Source organism: Bos grunniens, chromosome 7, assembly GCF_055505025.1.
Source record: "Bos grunniens cultivar Pamir isolate PY7600 chromosome 7, Bosgru_T2T1.0, whole genome shotgun sequence".
Taxonomy (NCBI): domain Eukaryota; kingdom Metazoa; phylum Chordata; class Mammalia; order Artiodactyla; family Bovidae; genus Bos; species Bos grunniens.
The window spans coordinates 11,038,936-11,052,650 of record NC_141171.1 but is presented as its reverse complement, the minus strand read 5'-3'; the positions used below and the strand labels follow the sequence as shown (position 1 = coordinate 11,052,650).

Below are 13,715 nucleotides of genomic sequence, written 5' to 3'. Positions count from 1 at the left end.
CCAAAAATTTAGGGAAGGGTTAAAGTGAAGAGGAACTAAAAAGCCTCTTGATGAAAGTGAAAGAGGAGAGTGAAAAAGTCGGCTTAAAGCTCAACATTCAGAAAACTAAGATCATGGCATCTGGTCCCATCACTTCATGGCAAATAGATGGGGAAACAGAAGAAACAGTGTCAGACTTTAATTTTTGGGCTCCAAAATCACTCCAGATGGTGATTGCAGCCATGAAATTAAAAGACGCTTACTCCTTGGAAGGAAAGTCATGACCAAACTAGATAGCATATTAAAATGCAGAGACATTACTTTGCCAACAAAGGTCCATCTAGTCAAGGCTATGGTTTTTCCAGTGGTCATGTGTGGATGTGAGAGTTGGATTGTGAAGAAAGCTGAGGGCCAAAGAATTAATTCTTTTGAACTGTGGTGCTGGAGAAGACTCTTGAGAGTCCCTGGGACTGCAAGGAGATCCAACCAGTCCATTCTAAAGGAGATCAGTCCTGGGTGTTCATTGGAAGGACTGATGCTAAAGCTGAAACTCCAATACTTTGGCCACCTCATGCAAAGAATTGACTCATTGGAAAAGACTCTGATGCTGGGAGGGATTGGGGGCAAGAAGAGAAGGGGACGACAGAGGATGAGATAGCTGGATGGCATTACCGACTCAATGGACATGAGTTTGAGTGAACTCCGGGAGTTGGTGATGGACAGGGAGGCCTGGCTTGTTGCGATTCATGGGATCGCAGAGTCGGACATGACTGAGCAACTGAACTGAATTGAACTGAACACCTATCCTACTCAAACTCTTCCAGAAAATTGCAGGGGAATGTACACTTCCAAACTCATTCTATTAGGCCACCATCACCCTAATACCAAAACTTGACAAAGATGCCACAAAAAAGAAAACTACAGGCCAATATCACTGATGATCATAGATTCAAAAATCCTTAACAAAATTCTAGCAATCAGAATTCAACAACATATGAAAAAGATCATACATCATGACCAGTGGGCTTTATCCCAGGGATACAAGGATTGTTTAATATCCGCAAATCAATGAATGTAATACACCACATTAACTAATTGTAAGATAAAAATCATATGATTATCTCAATAGATGCAAAGAAAGCCTTTGACAAAATTCAACATCCATTTATGATAAAAACTCCCCAGAAAACAGGAATAGAAAGAACATACCTCAACATAATAAAAGCTATATGTGACAAACCCACAGCAAACATTATCCTCAATGGTGAAAAACTGTAAGCATTTCCCCTAAAGTTAGGAAAACAACAAGGGTGCCCACTCTCACCACTACTATTCAACATAGTTTTGGAAGTTTTGGCCACAGCAATCAGAGCAGAAAGAGAAATGGAAGGAATCCAAATTGGAAAAGAAGAAGTAAAACTCACTGTTTTCAGATGACATGATCCTTTACATAGAGAACCCTGAAGACTCCACCAGAAAATTACTAGAGCTAATCAATGAATATAGTAAAGTTGCAGGATATAAAACTAACACACAAAAATCCCTTGCATTCCTATACACTAACAATGAGACAACAGAAAGAGAAATTAAGGAAACAATTCCATTCACCATTGCAACAAAAAGAATTAAATACTTAGGAATATATCTATCTATAGAAATAAAAGATCTATATATAGAAAACTATAAAACACTGGTGAAAGAAATCAAATAGGACATAAATAGATCGAGAAATAGACCATGTTCATGGATCAGAAGAATCAACATAGTGAAAATGAGTATATTACCCAAAGCAATCTGTAGATTCTATGCAATCCTTATCAAGCTACAAATGGTATTTTTCAGAGAACTAGAACAAATAATTTCACAATTTGTATGTAAATACAAGAAACCTCGAATAGCCAAAGCAATCTTGAGAAAGAAGAATGGAACTGGAGGAATCAACTTGCCTGACTTCAAAGCCACAGTCATCAAGACACTATGGTACTGGCACAAAGACAGAAATATAGATCAATGGAACAAAATAGAAAGCCCAGAGATAAATCCACACACCTATGGACACCTTATCTTTGACAAAGGAGGCAAGAATATACAATGGATTAAAGACAATCTCTTTAACAGGTGGTGCTGGGAAAACTGGTCAACCACTTGTAAAAGAATGAAACTAGAAGACTTTCTAACACCATACACAAAAATAAACTCAAAATGGATTAAAGATATGAATGTAAGATCAGAAAATATACAACTCCTAGAGGAGAACATAGGCAAAACACTCTCCGACATACATCACAGCAGGATCCTCTATGACCCACCTCCCAGAATATTGGAAATAAAAGCAAAAATAAACAAATGGGACCTAATTAAACTTAAAAGCTTCTGCAGGACAAAGAATTAATCTCAAAAATATACAAGCAACTCCTGTAGCTCAATTCCAGAAAAATAAATGATCCAATCAAAAAATGGGCCAAAGAACTAAACAGACATCTCTCCAAAGAAGAAATACAGATGACTAACAAACACATGAGAAGATGCTCAACATCACTCATTATCAGAGAAATGCAAATCAAAACCACAATGAGGTACCATTTCATGCCAGTCAGAATGGCTGCTATCCAAAAGTCTACGAGCAATAATGCTGGAGAGGGAGTGGAGAAAAGGGAACCCTCTTACACTGTTGGTGGGAATCCAGACTAGTACGGCTAGTATGGAGAACAGTGTGGAGATTCCTTAAAAAACTAGAAATAGAACTGCCATATGACCCAGCAATCCCACTGCTGGGCACACACACTGAGGAAACCAGAATTGAAAGAGGCACATGTACCACAATGTTCATCACAGCACTGTTCATAATAGCCAGGATAAGGAGGCAACCTAGATGTTCATCAGCAGATGAATGGATAAGAAAACTGTGGTACATATACACAATGCAATATTACTCAGCCATTAAAAAGAATACATTTGAATCAGTTCTAATGAGGTGGATGAAACTGGAGCCTATTATACAGAGTGAAGTAAGGCAGAAAGAAAAACACCAATACAGTATACTAATGCATATAAATGGAATTTAGAAAGGTGGTAACGATAACCCGGTATGCGAGACAGAAGAAGAGACATAGATGTATAGAGCAGTCTTTTGGACTCTGTGGGAGAGGTTGAGGGTGGGATCATTTGCGAGAATGGCATTGAAACATGTATATTATCATATGTGAAATGGATCGCCAGTCCAGGTTCAATGCATGAGACAAGGTGCTCGGGGCTGGTGTACTGGGATGACCCAGAGGGATGGGATGGGGAGGGAGGTGGGAGGCGTGTTCAGGATGTGGAACACATGTACACCCATGGTGGATTCATGTCAATGTATGGCAAAACCACTATAATATTGTAAATTAATTAGCCTCCAATTAATATAAATAAATTTATATTAAAAAAATAAAAGAGGGAGTTGCCAAAAAAATGAGAAGCCCTTGCACTGCAACCAAGAGGAGCCCCCATGCACGGCAAACAGAGAAAGCCCACATACAACAGCAGGACCCAGCACAACCAAAAATATAAATTAACTAACTAATTAAAAGTTTCACCAAACTTCTCCTTTGAGAACTTAACATAATTGAGTTAATACCCTCTTAAATTTCCTTCCCTGCTTTCCTTTGTAAAGATAGTGGGAAAACCAGAAATAAAGCAAAAGCTTTTAAAAGTAAAGAATAGAGGAAATTCTCAAACTGGACAATGAGTCTCGGACAGCTTTAGTTGTCTAAATCCATCGTTATAATTCTACTTACCTGGAAGCAAACTTAGATACTTTTTTCTCATGGTGCAGAGTGCAGAAAGCCCAGCCACAGAAGATGTCTTATCTTTCTCTGTGTGTCGGGGAGGGACTTCTGGCTTTCAGTATGACTTCTGCTTTTCATGGGGCTCATCCACGTGGCGCTAGTGGTAAAGAACCTATCTGCCAATACAGGAGACTGAAGAGACATGGGTTTGATAGCTGTGTTGGGAAGATCCCCTGGACGAGGGCATGGTGATCCACTCCAGTATTCTTGCCTGGAGAATCTTGTGGACAGAGGAGCCTGGCAGGCTACGGCCCATAGGGTCACAAAGAGTCAGAGATGACTGAAGCGACTTAGCGCACATGCATGCTGCTTTTCATTACTTAACAGGAAATCACTGGTCTGGATGTTTCTTCCTCCTGTTTTGCCTGATGATTACGTCTCTGAAATTTCTAAGCATTTGCATAACATTACTGGTATTTATAGTGCAAGACTCTTCAAAAGTGGTCTTTATATTGTTTTGATATATGAAGACCTCCTATATCAAACATGAAGACTCATTTTACTGGTCTTTTTGCATGTATGAGGACCTTGGTTCAGAGTGAATAGAATTATTTATTTGCTATATATTAACAGATTAAAAAATATTTTTGTGTACACATTTAGTTTTATTGTAACCAAGCAACTTGTACACTTTTAACGTTTAAAACTGAGCATTATCTTTCCTTTCCAGTGAAACAAAAAGAAAAGTTTAAGAATAAACAGGAGCAAAATTACAATAGAGAACTTTGATAGCAAATAAGATCTTACAGGTTCTGCTGATTCTCCCAGCAAGCGGCAGGGCTCAAGTCATCATTAGGAGAGAATTTTATTTTAAAATGTCATCTTAAACTGCAAGGATTTCCATTAAACATCACAATTAAACATGCCAAAGGAGAAGCCATGTTGTCAAAATGCCCACTTAAACCACTCAAACATCTGAAACCCACCCTTTGCTAACCTTCTATAAACCCCATTTTAAAAGTATTTTTTCTTTTTTTTTAAACAAGAGAAAGTGGACAGATACATGTTGGTAAATGTTAACTGTCCACATTCATATAGAGACACAGTGTACTCTCTGAGCCCAATATACAGAGAAGAGAGGAAAAAAGCTAGAATTCTATGCACTACTACACAGGGGCCTAGCAACGTCCAGTTTCCAGCAGAGCTAAGAGAGCAGAAGGTTTTTCTTTTTTTTCTCGCAGAGCATGGTGGTATTGATTCCATAAAATTTTTGTTGAGACAGGAAAGGATAAAAATGAATTTGGAACAGAAATGGGTAGAGATTCTTTACTGAAGAATCTAGTATTCTTCTAGCATCACTGAATTCTGCTCAAGGTATTCCCCCCCCACCCCCCAAATAAGTTTGAACCATGGTATAAAGAGAAAAGAGACTTCAAAAGCAGGGCTACGGAGAACAAGAGGAGAGAACAAAAAAGACTGCTACTTGCTCTCAGGGACTGGAGAAAATTAAAAAAAGGTTGGAATCCATCATCGTTCCTTTCATTAGTCATCTATCTCCTTCATCTTCCTCTCCTTCCTCCCCCTCATCTTCTTCACCTTCATTCTCATTCCCTTTTTCATCAGTATCTTCCAATCCTTCATCCTCTTTATCATTGTTGTCTTCGTCTCCTTCCCCTTCCTCATCATCCATGTCAGGAACCAAGTAGTACTGTAATGGATTTGGCAAATATCATCTTTGATGACCTCTCCTAACTCATCTGCACCTGCATCAGAATGATCAGTAAACCAGGTGAAGAAGCTTTCTGGTTCCTGATGCTGTCTCTTCCTGCTGGCTTTATTCTGTGTTTGATCTGATTATTTCATCAAATCCTTTTCAGATTTCCATTTGATTTCAGTGGACTTTGAAGATGGGTCACCACTCTCATTCAGATGAAATTGGTTGGAGAGAATTTTGTTTTCAAAGTAAGGGTTTTCATTAAAGTAAAAATCTATTCTGAAGCCTGATTGAATGTTTTCAAATTCTGTCACTTTGACCCTTGTCAAATAATGTAGTGTGTCTTCATCCTCCTCCCCAAGCTGTGCAGACACTTGTGGGTGGTTATCAAATATTGTTACCCCAAATTTTGGGATTTTTGCCATCAATTCTGACCTCTTTTGAAAAAATGGTTGGTGAATTTTGTTATATTTCTATTCTACTTTTAAAATCTCCTCACTGGCTTGTTCATTAAGTCTATCTCATTTTGCACTTCATCAATATGTTCAATTGCTTCTTGCTATTCTTTTTCTTCCTTCAGCAAAGTTGAAGAAGCACATGCCTGGTCTGGCCTGGAGGCAGGAGTCGGCCTCGCTTTCTTTGGTTTCTTCGCTTGGGGTGGAAGTGAAGACTGGTGTTTGATGGCCATGCTGGGAAAAAAAAAAAAAAAGAAGCCAAGAATCCTCCCAGGGGAGGAGAGCGGTACTGCAAGCTCAGAGAACTCAGACTTTTTAATTTTTATTTTGAAATATAGATTAAGAGGAAGTTGCAAAAGAGTACCAAGCAGTCTTGTGTAATCTTCAGTCATTTTCCCACAAAGATGATATTTTTATATAATGATAGTCCAATATTTAAATGAAGAAACTGACATTGGTACGATGTGTGTGTGTAACTCCATGTCGTTTTATCACATATGTAGATTCCTGCAATTGTCACACAATCAAGATCCATCAATATTCCATCACCACAAAGATTTCCCTCATGCCACCCCAGCATCCCTAAACCTTGGCAGGTCTAAAACTCAGGATTTTATTCTTCAACAAAGCTCAACAGAGTCTGAGATTCATATTTGATGATGAAAGAAAATATTCCTGGTATGTTTTTAAAGATAAGAAAAATATATCCCTCAAATTTTCTGGAAGTCTGTGTAATGGAATTATGATAATTTTCTTTGTTTGCATTTTTAAACTTTTACTGTTTTCTATGTGGCTATGATTATCAGTTCTGCTAGAGCTGCCACAGCAAAATATAGAATGAGTGTCTCAAAGAGCTGAAATTTATTTTCTCACAATTCTGGGGCTGGATGCCCAAGATCAAGTGCTGGTAGGCTTGGTTTCTGATGAAAGCCCTCTCTGGGCTTGTACCTGGCCCTGTTCTCACTGTGTCCTCATATGACCCTTTCCCATCTATGTGGAAAGGCAGTGATCACTGGTGTCCTCTAGTTCTAAAGCTTGAGCTCTTCGTGCTACATCTCTTGGACATGACAACACCGGTGTCCTATTCCCTCACTCTTCCCTTGGCCTCCATTCCCCTGATGAAGTGCTTCTGTGCTGCTCCTTAGTGTCACTGACACCGCAAAATCTCCATACTGTTGTCCATAGTGGCTGTACCAGTTTACATTCCCACCAACATGTAGGAGGGGTCCCTTTTCCCCACATCCTCCCAGCACTTGTTGTTTGTAGAATTTTGGTGATGGCCATCCTGACCAGTGTGAGGTGATACTTCTTTACAGTTTTGATTTGCATGTCTCTAATAATTAGTGATGTTGAGCATCATTCATATCCTTTTTGCCCATCTCTACAGATGGTGACTGCAACCATGAAATTAAAAGACGCTTACTCCTTGGAAGGAAAGTTATGACCAACCTAGATAGCATATTCAAAGGCAGAGACATTACTTTGCCAACAAAGGTCCGTCTAGTCAAGGCTGTGGTTTTTCCTGTGGTCATATATGGATTTGAGAGTTGGACTGTAAAGAAGGCTGAGCACCGAAGAATTGATGCTTTTGAACTGTGGTGTTGGAGAAGACTCTTGAGAGTCCCTTGGACTGCAAGGAGATCCCACCAGGCCATTCTGAAAGAGATCAGCCCTGGGATTTCTTTGGAAGGAATGATGCTAAACATGAAACTCCAGTACTTTGGCCACCTCATGCGAAGAGTTGACTCATTGGAAAAGAGTCTGATGCTGGGAGGGATTGGGGGTAGGAGGAGAAGGGGATGACAGATGATGAGATGGCTGGATGGCATCACTGACTCGATGGATGTGGGTCTCAGTGAACTCCGGGAGTTGGTGATAGACAGGGAGGTCTGGCGTGCTGCGATTCATGGGGTCGCAAAGAGTCGGACACGACTGAGCGACTCATCTGATCTGATCTGATCTGATGTGGGGTATTTGGGGTAGGCTTCCCAGGTGGCTCAGTGGGAAAAGAATGCTCCTGCAATGCAGGCGACCCAGGTTCACTCCCTGATTTGGGAAGATCCCCTGGAGGAGGGCATTCCATTGCAGTATTCTTGCCTGGAGAATTCCATGGATAGAGGAAGCTTGGTGGGCTGCAGTCCATGGGGGTGCAAAGAGTCCTACATAACTGAAGTGACTGAGCACACACCTACACATATCTTCTTTGGAGAAATATCTATGTAGATCTTCTGCCCATTTTTGTTTTCTTTTATTTTAGTATTGAGCTGCACTTGGAAAATATTTTCTCCTGTTCTGAAATGGTCTTTCTTTTGAAAAATGTTTATTTGTCTGTTTATTTGGCTATGTCAGATCTTATAAATTGTGGTGGGATGTGGGATCTTTATTGCATCATGTGGGATATTTCATTGCAATGTGGGCTCAGTAGTTGCATGTGGGCTCAGTTGCCCCCAGCATGTGAAATCATAGATCCCCAACCAGGGATTGAACCCACTTCTCCAGCATTAACCAGTGGACCACCAGGGACCAAAAAAGATATTGTTACAGTTTATGTCAAGGAGTGTTCTACCTGTGTTTTCCTCTAAGGGCTTTATACTATTTGGCCTTAAATTTAGGTGTTTAAACCATTTGAGTTTATTTTTCTGCATGGTATTTGAGAATGTTCTAATTTTATTTATTTTTTAATGTGGCTGTCCAGTGTCTCAGCACCATTTAATGAAGAGACTGTCTCTTCTCCATTGTATATTTTTGTCTTCTTTGTCATAGAGTACATAACCACAGGTGTATGTGTTTGTTTCTGGACTTTATATCCTGTTCCATTGGTGTATATTTCTGTTTTTGTGCCAGTAGCATACTGCTTTGAATAACTGTAGATTATTAGTATAGTCTTATTTCAGGGACCCTCATCCCTCTAGTTCTGTTTTCTTTCTCAAGATTGCTTTTGCTATTTCATACAAATTACATTTTTTCTGTTTTAGTTTTGTGAAAAATGCCATTTAAGACAAACCCACAGTTAGCATCATACTCAACAGTGAAAAGCTGAGAGCACTTTCTTTAAGAAAATTTTGGAGGATTCAGGATGGGGAACACGTGTATACCTGTGGCAGATGCATGTTGATATATGGCAAAACCAATACAATATTGTAAAGTTAAAAAATAAAATAAAATTAAAAAAAGAAAATTTTGATGAATCCTCTTAATCATTTATGTAACAGTCATATCATTTGTGTGTGTGTGCACTGTATGTGTCAGCCAGTGTTCCTGATGGTATATTTGTGGATGATCTTTTCTTAGAGTTTAGGCTTCTTTGTTGTATATCAGCTGTCTCTGGGTTCAAGGAAAGGCATGACTTTGTAGTTTCTATGAATATTTCTCATTACTAGTTTGGTGTTACCTCTTTCCATTTTCTATTTTCTAGCGGAAATCTAAGTATTCTCTATTTTCTTCTATATTTTAATAATTTTATTTTATTTCTAAGTTTTAAACTTTAAATCATCACCACGTAGCCATACCAATTCATATATTTATAAGGTATCTATTTACTAAGTTAGTTTTCTATTAAAAAAGACATTTTTTGTCTACCTAAAAATTCATGAGTATGCATGTTTTTAAGGAATTAATAACTGATTATAAATTTGTTTATTTTTATGATGGATCTTATTTATAATTTTAATCAGAGAGAATTTGGTACAATGACACACTAAAATCTTGTATAGGCTATACCTTGAGACCACAGTTTTTAACATAGTGCCACATTATAAAATATTTCACAATACATATACACATATGTATATTTTCCTGCTGATACTTGATTTTCAGTGGAGACTTTGAAACACTTTATTCTTTAATACATCTTCATCAAACATTGAAGAATTTATAGAATATGCTCTACATAATTATAATACTATTATTTCACCCAAGAAAATCAATACTTTCATAAGTAACTTTATTTTTTTAAATTTTATTTTAAAACTTTACATAATTGTATTAGTTTTGCCAAACATCAAAATGAATCCATCACAGGTATACATGTGCTCCCCCTCCTGAACCCTCCTCCCTCTTCCCTCCCCATACCATCCCTCCAGGTCGTCCCAGTGCACCAGCCCCAAGCATCCAGTATCGTGCATTGAACCTGGACTGGCATCTCGTTTCATACATGATATTTTACATGTTTCAATGCCATTCTCCCAAATCTTCCCACCCTCTCCCTCTCCCACAGAGTCCATAAGACTGTTCCATACATCAGCATCACTTTTGCTGTCTCGTACACAGGGTTATTGTTATCATCTTTCTAAATTCTATATATATGCATTAGTATACTGTATTGGTGTTTTTCCTTCTGGCTTACTTCACTCTGTATAATAGGCTCCAGTTTCATCCACCTCATTAGAACTGATTCAAATGTATTCTTTTTAATGGCTGAGTAATACTCCATTGTGTATATGTACCACAGCTTTCTTATCCATTCATCTGCTGATGGGCATCTAGGTTGCTTCCATGTCCTGGCTATTATAAACAGTGCTGCGATGAACATTGGGGTACACGTGTCTCTTTCCCTTCTGGTTTCCTCAGTGTGTATGCCCAGCAGTGGGATTGCTGGATCATAAGGCAGTTCTATTTCCAGTTTTTTAAGGAATCTCCACACTGTTCTCCACAGTGGCTGTACTAGTTTGCATTCCCACCAACAGTGTAAGAGGGTTCCCTTTCCTCCACACCCTCTCCAACATTTATTATTTGTAGACTTTTGGATCGCAGCCATTCTGACTGGTGTGAAATGGTACCTCATAGTGGTCTTGATTTGCATTTCTCTGACAATGAGTGATGTTGAGCATCTTTTCATGTGTTTGTTAGCCATCTGTATGTCTTCTTTGGAGAAATGTCTCTTTAGTTCTTTGGCCCATTTTTTGATTTGGTCATTTATTTTTCTGGAGTTGAGCTGGAGGAGTTGCTTGTATATTTTTGAGATTAGTTGTTTGTCAGTTGCTTCATTTGCTATTATTTTCTCCCATTCTGAAGGCTGTCTTTTCACCTTGCTGATAGTTTCCTTTGATGTGCAGAAGCTTTTAAGGTTAATTAGGTCCCATTTGTTTATTTTTGCCTTTATTTCCATTATTCTGGGAGGTGGGTCATAGAGGATCCTGCTGTGATGTATGTCGGAGAGTGTTTTGCCTATGTACTCCTCTAGGAGTTTTATAGTTTCTGGTCTTACGTTTAGATCTTTAATCCATTTTGAGTTTATTTTTGTGTATGGTGTTAGAAAGTGTTCTAGTTTCATTCTTTTACAAGTGGTTGACCAGATTTCCCAGCACCACTTGTTAAAGAGATTGTCTTTAATCCATTGTATATTCTTGCCTCCTTTGTCAAAGATAAGGTGTCCATATGTGCGTGGATTTATCTCTGGGCTTTCTATTTTGTTCCATTGATCTATATTTCTGTCTTTGTGCCAGTACCATACTGTCTTGATAACTGTGGCTTTGTAGTAGAGCCTGAAGTCAGGTAGGTTGATTCCTCCAGTTCCATTCTTTTTTCTCAAGATCGCTTTGGCTATTTGAGGTTTTTTGTATTTCCATACAAATTGTGAAATTATTTGTTCTAGCTCTGTGAAGAATACTGTTGGTAGCTTGATAGGGATTGCATTGAATCTATAGATTGCTTTGGGTAGTATACTCATTTTCACTATATTGATTCTTCCAATCCATGAACATGGTATATTTCTCCATCTATTAGTGTCCTCTTTGATTTCTTTCACCAGTGTTTTATAGTTTTCTATATATAGGTCTTTAATTTCTTTAGGTAGATATATTCCTAAGTATTTTATTCTTTCTGTTGCAATGGTGAATGGAATTGTTTCCTTAATTTCTCTTTCAGTTTTCTCATTATTAGTGTATAGGTATGCAAGGGATTTCTGTGTGTTGATTTTATATCCTGCAACTTTACTATAGTCATTGATTATTTCTAGTAATTTTCTGGTGGAGTCTTTAGGGTTTTCTATGTAGAGGATCATGTCATCTGCAAACAGTGAGAGTTTTACTTCTTCTTTTCCTATTTGGATTCCTTTTATTTCTTTTTCTGCTCTGATTGCTGTGGCCAAAACTTCCAAAACTATGTTGAATAGTAATGGTGAAAGTGGGCACCCTTGTCTTGTTCCTGACTTTAGAGGAAATGCTTTCAATTTTTCACCCTTGAGGATAATGTTTGCTGTGGGTTTGTCATATATAGCTTTTATTATGTTGAGGTATGTTCCTTCTATTCCTGCTTTCTGGAGAGTTTTTATCATAAATGGATGTTGAATTTTGTCAAAGGCTTTCTCTGCATGTATTGAGATAATCATATGGTTTTTATTTTTCAATTTGTTAATGTGGTGTATTACATTGATTGATTTGTGGATATTGAAGAATCCTTGCATCCCTGGGATAAAGCCCACTTGGTCATGGTGTATGATCTTTTTAATGTGTTGTTGGATTCTGGTTGCTAGAATTTTGTTAAGGATTTTTGCATCTATGTTCATCAGTGATATTGGCCTGTAGTTTTCTTTTTTTGTGGGATCTTTGTCAGCTTTTGGTATTTGGGTGATGGTGGCCTCATAGAATGAGTTTGGAAGTTTACCTTCCTCTGCAATTTTCTGGAAGAGTTTGAGCAGGATAGGTGTTAGCTCTTCTCTAAATTTTTGGTAGAATTCAGCTGTGAAGCCATCTGGACCTGGGCTTTTGTTTGCTGGAAGATTTGTGATTACAGTTTCAATTTCCGTGCTTGTGATGGGTCTGTTAAGATTTTCTATTTCTTCCTGGTCGAGGTTTGGAAAGTTGTATTTTTCTAAGAATTTGTCCATTTCTTCCACGTTGTCCATTTTATTGGCATATAATTGTTGATAGTAGTCTCTTATGATCCTTTGTATTTCTGTGTTGTCTGTTGTGATCTCTCCATTTTCATTTCTAATTTTATTGATTTGATTTTTCTCCCTTTGTTTCTTGATGAGTCTGGCTAATGGTTTGTCAATTTTATTTATCCTTTCAAAGAACCAGCTTTTGGTTTTGTTGATTTTTGCTATGGTCTCTTTTGTTTCTTTTGCATTTATTTCTGCTCTAATTTTTAAGATTTCTTTCCTTCTACTAACCCTGGGGTTCTTCATTTCTTCCTTTTCTAGTTGCTTTAGGTGTAGAGTTAGGTTATTTATTTGACTTTTTTCTTGTTTCTTGAGGTATGCCTGTATTGCTATGAACTTTCCCCTTAGGACTGCTTTTGCAGTGTCCCACAGGTTTTGGGTTGTTGTGTTTTCCTTTTCTTTCGTTTCTATGCAAATTTTGATTTCTTTTTTGATTTCTTCTGTGATTTGTTGGTTATTCAGCAGCGTGTTGTTCAACCTCCATATGTTGGAATTTTTAATAGTTTTTCTCCTGTAATTGAGATCTAATCTTACTGCATTGTGGTCAGAAAAGATGCTTGGAATGATTTCTAATTTTTTGAATTTACCAAGGCTAGCTTTATGGCCCAGGATGTGATCTATCCTGGAGAAGGTTCCATGTGCGCTTGAGAAAAAGGTGAAATTCATTGTTTTGGGATGAAATGTCCTAGAGATAGCAATTAGGTCTAACTGGTCTATTGTATCGTTTAAAGTTTGTGTTTCCTTGTTAATTTTCTGTTTAGTTGTCCTATCCATAGGTGTGAGTGGGCTATTAAAGTCTCCCACCTTTATTGTGTTATTGTTAATTTCTCCTTTCATACTTGTTAGTATTTGTCTTACATACTGCGGTGCTCCCGTGTTGGGTGCATATATATTTACAATTGTTATATCTTCTTCTTGGA

At 37.9% G+C, this 13,715-nt stretch overlaps 1 protein-coding gene and 1 pseudogene across 1 annotated transcript in view; both read right to left on the bottom strand.

Annotated features, from left to right (window-relative positions):
* The window catches only part of LOC147368364 (adhesion G protein-coupled receptor E2-like), a 54,213-nt gene extending 50,085 nt beyond the window's left edge, over positions 1 to 4,128 (bottom strand). Inside the window, exon 1 of the mRNA XM_086408801.1 lies at positions 3,756 to 4,128. Coding sequence (XP_086264927.1) covers positions 3,756 to 3,786 — 31 coding nt within the window. The 5' untranslated portion in view covers positions 3,787 to 4,128. The remainder of the gene's footprint in view (positions 1 to 3,755) is intronic.
* A 1,105-nt stretch (positions 4,129 to 5,233) lies between these two features.
* Positions 5,234 to 6,148, bottom strand: LOC147368363 (protein SET-like; annotated as a pseudogene).
* Positions 6,149 to 13,715: the final 7,567 nt, after the last annotated feature.